This window comes from Parasteatoda tepidariorum, chromosome 5 (genome assembly GCF_982258835.1).
Source record: "Parasteatoda tepidariorum strain Cologne lab strain chromosome 5, Ptep-v5.0, whole genome shotgun sequence".
In the NCBI taxonomy this organism is placed as follows: domain Eukaryota; kingdom Metazoa; phylum Arthropoda; class Arachnida; order Araneae; family Theridiidae; genus Parasteatoda; species Parasteatoda tepidariorum.
This window is the reverse complement of record NC_141759.1, coordinates 61,677,045-61,685,665: the sequence shown is the minus strand read 5'-3', so window position 1 is coordinate 61,685,665 and position 8,621 is coordinate 61,677,045. Positions and strand designations below refer to the sequence as shown.

General features: G+C 30.2%; 1 protein-coding gene across 1 annotated transcript; it reads right to left on the bottom strand.

Moving 5' to 3' along the window:
- Positions 1-441: 441 nt before the first annotated feature.
- Positions 442-4,945, bottom strand: LOC147809414 (uncharacterized). Its single transcript, XM_087162579.1, has 4 exons — positions 4,641-4,945; positions 4,386-4,515; positions 2,337-2,467; positions 442-685 (listed from the first exon to the last, which is right to left on the bottom strand). Exons 1-4 carry the CDS (start codon positions 4,889-4,891, stop codon positions 547-549), a joined length of 651 nt encoding a protein of 216 aa, XP_087018705.1. The 5' UTR covers positions 4,892-4,945; the 3' UTR covers positions 442-546.
- Between the last annotated feature and the right edge of the window lie 3,676 nt (positions 4,946-8,621).

Here is an 8,621-nt window from a genome sequence, read left to right as displayed (position 1 = left end):
TTTTATGTATCAGTTACTGTTCTTAAAACAATCTCAATTCCAAAAATACTTTAATTTACCTTTACTAGAAATAAAGGGCCCATTAAAGGGTAAACTTCTAAATTGAAGCCCATGATGAAAAACGTTACACATTTTGCGCTGTCGCTTTATTTAAAGATCGTGTTATGTTTCGAATTTTCGAGGTTCTAATGCGACCGTGAGTATTGGAACAAAAAAAAAAGTTTTGTTAGGCTTTATATTATCTAAATAAGTAAAGCAGGAAAATATTTTTTTTTTAAGTTTGAAATAAAATAGATAAATAAAAAAATTTTTAGAAAGGAAGAAAAAAAAACAGTATAAGAAAAAATAATTTGAATAAAGATGAGGACAAAGATGAGGACTTTCTGGAGATCTAGACTCATAATATTTTAACGCTCTAATTTAAGTACAGCGTTTCAAACATAATATACGATAATAATTTTTGTTTATTTGATATAGTCGGATTTTCGTTTGGGGGATTAGATACAGTTAACAATGTTGAAAAAAAAACATACTGAGAAATGCACGTTAATAAGTATTAAAAATGCACTTACTTATAGTATTCGGATATATTTTGTCAATTGCATTAGGTACATTCAAATCAGAATTAACTGTGTAACAAAAGGTAGGGATGTTATCTTGATTTACGAAGGGAAACCTTCGAATACTGTAAAAATGATTTGAATACATGAATATATGTGTTTTAAATAAAACTGAATTTTATTCATGTAAAATTACTTAAATTAAGTGTACAACTTACGTGCTTACAGGGAAACCACAGGTGAATAAAAATGTGAGAAGTGGCAAAAACACTCAAATCCTTTTTATTTATTTAACTCATTTAATTTTTCAAGCGTAACTACAATCATAACAGACGTAGAAATTGTTTTACATTTAAAATGGAAAAAATTATTGACTATCACCTTCAATAGTAAACTGAAAGAAATGTGTTCGAAACAATTTGTAATTTTAATCTCTTTCAATGGTTTTTTGTTTTTAATTAATCAGCATTGGCACGACAGCCCTTTGTGAGCCTGGGCCTTCCTCAGAAGCTTTTCCTATTCTGCCCTTCTCCCAGCAATTGTTTTCCAGTTCTTTACTTTTAGGATGGCAAAATCCTCATCCACACAGTCCTTCCATCTCTTTTTGGGCCTTCCTCTTGGCCTTTTATTGGAGGGGGTTGCATTAGAGACTCTCAATGCTGTTCGTTCTAGGCTCATTCTCACTACATGCCCGGCCCATCTCATTCTACATTATTTAATAGATTTAATGATATCATCGCCATCAAATACTCTATATATTTCAAAATTATATCTTTTCCTCCAGTTGTCGTTATCGAGTATAGGGCCAAAGATGGTTCGTAGGACCTTCCTTTCGAAGGTTGCTAATAACTTCTCTTCCCTTTTTGTTAAAGTCCATGTCTCTGAAGCATAAGTCAAAACTGACTTGATTAATACCTTATAAAGTAAGATCTTAGTCTTTCTTTTTATTAAGTGAGATTTCAATAATGATCTTAAACCATAAAAGCATCGATTGGCTGCGATTATTCTTTTTTTGATTTCAGGATTGATGTCATTTTGATAGTTTATTTCTGATCCTAGATAAGTAAAGTTTTTTAAAGATTCAAAACATGAAGGCAGTCCGGCATTTACTTCTTTGGATTTCGAAACATGTCGGTTTTTACGAGGTGGAGTTGTTAGCCCCACGCCCAACCCCCATTTTAATTAATCACCAGTTTATATTTTTAGTTGTACGACGGTTAAAAAATTTTTTCTTAGTGGTAGCAACATTATAGCGCTTTGACGTATTAATTCTTTAATTTAACGCTTCAAAAAACTTTTCAGCCTACCACGACAAATCAATAATTAACAAAATATGTAGATATGATCTATTTGTCATCCAGTTTAACTCTTCAATTTTAAGGTAAGTTGATTTTTAAAAAATGCTTCGAACTTTATTTGTTGTTTTATAACCACTTAGAAAAATATTTCTTAATTTGGCATGTATGGAATTAAGTTCCATAAAAATTTTGGGTTTTGCGGTAAAATGAAAGCAATACATAATAAATGGAATTTTAGCTTTTAAGAATATTAAAAGATGGTTGACTCACGAACAATTCCCTTTGTTTTTTTCAAGGGTTTTGTGGAAAAATGAAAGCAATCCATTATAAATAAAATTTTAGCTTTTAAGAATATTAAAAGATGGTTGACTCACGAACAATTCACTTTGTTTTTTTCAAGGGTTTTGCGGAAAAATGAAAGCAATCCGTTATAAATAGAATTTTAGCTTTTAAGAATATTAAAAGATGGTTGACTCACGAACAATTCACTTTGTTTTTTTCAAGGCGTGTTTGACAGAGTTCAATCATTTCTTGACCAGGTGCTTCTTCGTCTGCTAATTTCCAAGATGTTCTGTTCCGAATATTAAAGAGATCTCTTTTTGTAGGAATCTGAAATCAAATTTTTATACTGTATACATATATTATTAGGTTGTTCAAAAAGTTCTGCAACAGCCTTGCAGCATCCCTTGCTGAAAGATCTCGTTTATAGCAATAATGAATCAAAACCCGAAGATCAGTTTGATCCAAAGTCATTTAGAACTTATTGATGAAAGTTTAAACTAAGAACACCAAAAAACAGCAACACAAAATGAAAATTCATAAAAGGTGAAATTCATGAAAGGTGAAGTGTTGCAGAACTTTTAACAACCTAATAGTGCCATTGCCTTCAGGATATAAATAACGTACAGAGATGCCAACTTGCTCCGGACAGCAAATATATATTTCAAAGTGGTAGTTTATCAATTGTGATTCTTGGTTTAATAAATTCAATTTAGTAGATTTTTATTCACCACTATTTCTAAATTATTCGTAGGCTTATATGATTCACCAGTTTTATGGTGTTTTTCTCATGCTATGCATTTTAAAAAACAAGCGAAAATAGTCAAATATTTGCAAAATTTACTTTGTAGTTATTTACCGTTTTTTTTAATTATTTTAGCGCGTCCGGAGCAGTTGGCATCTCTGAACGTATGCTATTTTAATTTTAAAGGACATTTAAATAAATTTTGATTTGTCTGGTAAAGTGGTGTTTAAGATTGCTAATCGTACAGAACTCATGCAGGAGTGAATTATTTACATGTCTCTGTAGAGAATTTCTGTTTTCATTTAGTATGTGTATTAAATTACACCTGTAACTACATGTACAGTGTTGACAACTACTTCGCTACTCTAAAAGACAAAAATGTAAAAAATTAAAAAATATACCTTGCAAATTTTTTGCTGATTTTTTAGCCGCCTTATAGACTCATCCTGAGATAACCGAAGCAATGCGCCGTTTGATATGAACTTTAGTATAATTTATCAAATGAAGTAAAATTAATTTTAAAATCAAAATTATTAAACGAAGAATATAACTATACATTCAAACATAAAATTTTGTTACCATTGAAAAAAATTTATCCGCAAAGCGAGGCTAGTTGACATCTCTGCAGAAACTTTTTGCTGTCTTGGAGTCCATTTCAGGTTACCCAGACAGGTGATTGAAAGCCTTTTTTTTGCGGGGGGGAGGGGTTTGATTGCCGAGTAATATTTTTTCCCTTTTTTGATTTGAGAAAAAAATCCATAAAACCTGAGTTTGAAAACCGAACTAAGATAGATAAGTACCAAAATGTACCAAGATAAAGGGAAAATTTAAGAAAAGTAATTAATTTTTTTAGGCCTAATAAAATTTAAAAATTGTACCATTTTGTACCTTTAATTATTGAGTGAAGGATAAGGATAAAATATCGTGCTTTCTCTCTTATCTGCTTAAATAGATAAAAATTGTTCTAAATACACAGAGAAAAAGATCTAAATATTAATTTCAAACACCATATCTGAAAAGAGAAACTAAAGAAATTGCCATCCAGAGTTTCAATAATAAAATAAAAATAATAATTAAATTAGGTTAATGTTATCGCTACAGTCTGGAAAATATTAGCTACCGTTACACTGAATTTTTTTCCTTTTTTTTGGTTTGAAAATGAAAAATCATGATGAAAATGAAAAAGATGAGTACCAAAATATCATTCTCAAATGAATCCTACAATTTACAACATATTGTTACAACATGTTGTCCTTAAACATGACATATTTCATCTAAAATTATGCACTCAAACTTGAGCTAATTTGACTTGAGCTGATTCTTTTGACTCGAGTGAATTTAACTCAAGATGAAAAGGCTCTTTTTCCCGGACAAATGATAAAATTTAACTCAGGTTGAGTTGTTTTAACATGTTCATTTTAAATGAGTACACATTTTGAATGTTTAGACATAGTTTTTGTCAGGTTAATTAACATTCAATATAAAAAGGCAAGCGTTTCTTACTTTCTCATACTTCATTCGGCCACTTTCACAGAATTTCGGATAATGATCAAGACAACTAAATTTCGGTTTATTTGGTGGTGGATTTTTACAATAGGTGTTATTCTTTTCACAATAGATTTGTCGCTGTGCCCTACAGAAAACAAAAATCAGACCTATGGTATTAGGTTCAATTAAAAAACAATTGGTCTAGCAAATAGATACATTATCTTAAAATTTAAATGATCAGAAATAAATTGTCAGCGTTATCCTACTTACACATTTTGACTGCAGAATGTGACAGCAGGCAGAATCACATCAAAAAGATAGTTGACCTGTGTATTTGAATATGATGGGTATGTCCAATAAAGCAGCAAGAAATTTCCTGTTTGGTACAAAAAGCCAATCACACAAAACAGAAACACACTCATTTTCCATACTTTCCTCTTCTTAGAAGCTTTCGATATTTGTGGAAAGCCTGTTACTAAAGAATTTTTGAAGATGGCATTTGCATGCTCCCCAAATGACATCTGCTCTTTGTGATAATGGCCAGCTTTTCGTTTAAATCCCTGCAGTTCAGGTTTATTTGCCTAAAAGTATTAAAGGCTTATTGGTGACATTGACAATAATTATACTATTACTACTAATATATATATATATATATATATATATATATATATATATATATATATATATATATATATATATATATATATATATATATATATATATATATATATATATATATATATATATATATATATATATATATATATATATATATATATATATATATATATATATATATGCTTTCAAGAAACTTTGAGGTATGCGAGGTCTTTATTGAAGTAGTCATTTATGTAGCTGCTAGTTTTCCACAATTCACTACGATAGGCAAATCTGGCACTTTTGAGCAAGCATTCTCACTGCACTCACTTTTGTTCCGATCATCCAATTTTCCTCACTTCAGGTTTTTACCGCGATAACTGTAAGAACTTGAAGTTAGGTAAATTCTTGGATTTACTAGTAAAAACTAGGATTACCCGAAGTTACTTAAAAATTCCTAGGTTTAACAGGAAATGCTTGACAAGAGGCCGAAAAGGAATCATATTGAAGCATACTTCAGACTTTGAAACTTTACCAAGCCACTTTAGAAAAGCTCTGTTTTAAAAATAATCGGTGAAAAGTTGGTAAAATCGCGTTTTCTATATAACATATACAATGTAAGATGCTGCATTCAAGTCCTTAGTCCTTTTCTTCATATTGTAGTCAGAGAGCATTTAGTTAAGGAAAATGCATACGCGTCAAAAGCTTAAGATAGGAATTTCTTCATCGCTGTCAAACGCGTCGTCACTATTCATGAAAAAATCGCAAAGTTTTGTGATCTTTCAAAATTATTCTTTTGCGCGTTATTTTATAATGCATTTAGCAGTTTTTTCCTCTTTTCTTGAACAATGTATTCATCAATGTGTTATAACTCAGCAAAGGTATTTATTTCACCCAATAAACATATTTCTTTTTTTTTGCGTCATGTTTCCTAATAGCGTTAACACAAGAGTTAAACCTCTGTTAACAAATGACGTATTTGGAAAGACAATGTGGTGTTTAGGGAAAATTCCGTCAAATAATCTATTGTTTAAGAATAATTTCACCAAATTTCTCCTCGTTGCTGGGCCACAAAGAATTGTTTGAAACAAAAATGATTTTTCTAAGTGATACCAGATATTTCCTTACGTTTTCGAAATAACGATTTTTTCTGACGAAGGAACATTGACATTGCATAAGGGAAATTTGTTTTCAAACAAGTTCATTGCCTAATAATTATTGGGAAAACATGATAACATCGGAGATAACTAAAGAATTTTAATGAACTCGTCGCAATGGAAAAAATCTAGACATTCTCCGCTTTAGTGTAGAAAGTTTCCCTAAAAATCGTTGAATAAAATTTTAGTAACGTTAAGATTGAAATATATTCACTTTTTATAAAAAAAAAAGTCTTTGTCTTAAACTTTCTAATAAAATGGCTATCCTTGTAACTCTGCTTATTAAAAGCTTTTCCAAAAAGTTTCTTACTTTGCTTCGCCGCGAAGACTTCGTCGGGAAAACTTTATTTGAATTATGAAATGTTCAAAATTCTTCCATATTATACATACAGGATCCTAAAAATATAACAAATTAACTTTTTTTACTACATTTTGTCGTAAATTTAACATTTGAAGCATTAAATATGAAAAAAATGTCTATATTTCATAAAAAAAAATACATTTCAAGCTTCAGCAATGTGCTTCGGAGAAAAAATTATTTATCTCTGTTTCTAATTTAAATACAGATGTAATTATTTTAAGTCATTTTAAAGAGAATTAATGACATAATATTTTCAAATAATGAAACGAATCTTTACATTTTCAAAATTTTTATGTACTTGAACCTTTTCGTCGAAAAAGTAATTTCTGAAAGTATTTCTGTTTTTCTTTTACTAAAAATAAACCGAGAGCTTTAAATTTACTAATGTGCAAATGTTTAAACCTCTCAGGTGAGCCAGAAGGGTAGAACGAAAAAAAAGTTTTCGATAATTTAAAAACACTACCTCCCAAAAGTAATGTATGGGCCAGTATATTACTCGTGAATTAATCTCTCGTGAATTAGAATTTTTATGCATCTTCTTCATTCCCCTCAAAAGCCTTAAAATCTTTCAAAATATACAAATTTTGCAAATTTTTTAAATCTTCAAAAAGTGTCATATAAAAACAAATCACCACTTAAAAGTTGTCTATTGAATGAAATATTATTCATGAATTTTTCAGAAATATTTTCTCTTTTTGCATTAACTATAAAAATTATAAAATTTTGAAAAAAGTCCATAATTTTTAAAAATTATCGAGTTTATAAAAAACGACGAAATAAAATAAAACACTTTACAAATGTTGTGTATCTGCTAAAAAATACTCAACAACTGTTTTGAAATTTTTCTGGTTCATTTTCCTCGTTACTCAGTAACGGCTACTGCTGTTGTTTTTTTATCTTTTTTCATATTAATAATACTATTTTGAGACTTCTAAATTACAACCAACAGTAAACAAGAGAGAGAAAACTAAAGAGTACACCATAGCTTCGCAAAAGTAGCATTGAAGGCTGTTTAACATTTGATATAAAAACATATTATTCCTTATACTCCCACATTAAAAGAGGCTAATTCCATTAAGATACGCTTGAATTTCCGATGGATCTAAGGTACTTATGCAAGACCGAAGGACTTTTTTTTAAAGCAGTAAGATATTTCGCATTCGAAAAGTTTCTCAGGGCTTATGACACCAAATTTGGTGGATATTCACCATAAAAACTGAATAGATTAAATTCACTAAATATTTTTGATCTGCACTGAGATCAGAAATGTAACATTCTCTCATTTCTGATGAATTTCTTTTTTCAATCCGTTGAAACTTATTAATGAAAGGTGTTTGTATTTGATCGAACTCTTGCCCATTGGTCAGTAAAATCAATGAGAACTCACTGTTGGACAGTCCGGGTAATTCATAATATGCCTTAGTGTTAGCACATTTGAGTGACACTCGTCTGTCACTCATTGCAGATCTTTTTTGGGCTTCTTTTAAGAAGACAAATAACGTCTAATTCCATACATTTACCATAATTCCTTCGCAGCCAATTATAACGAGTTGAGAAGCATCAGGTGCTTCGATATTTAGAAAACAGAAAAAACAAAAATTATTTTTTTTCTGACACTGAAGGAGTTTATGGAAAGATGAGTCCAAATTAAACAGTTCCCAGTTCTTAATTAATCGATATACATATTGTTATATTTTTGTCCTGTGATGGGAACGACCATCTTTTGCCTCGTTTATGATTAACGTTATGTCTTTTCTTCCTTCAAAGTAAGTATCTTGAAGTTTGATTTCCTATTCTTTGCTTTCTTCGTATTCTACACCAGTCGAGAAAGATTGAAGAACCCTTGTATTTCATTACTTCATATTTTATGCTCTTTCCTTGTCCGTTTTTTCTCTCAGTGAATTGTATGGTAATGCTACCGCAAAGTCAGAGTACCTGGTTCTATATTTAGCCCATGTTCCAGCAAATATCCCAAGTTCAATTCTCGCTTGGAGTGTGACTGAGGTTGAAGGCAGTGTAGAGCTTGAGACTTCTGGTACTTCTTTAACATCGAATTCGAAGTTTTCAAAATACGGTTTTTTTTTTGCCCTTTTGTTTTGTTGTGATTTAGCTCGTTTCTAATGCTTTGCATGAAGC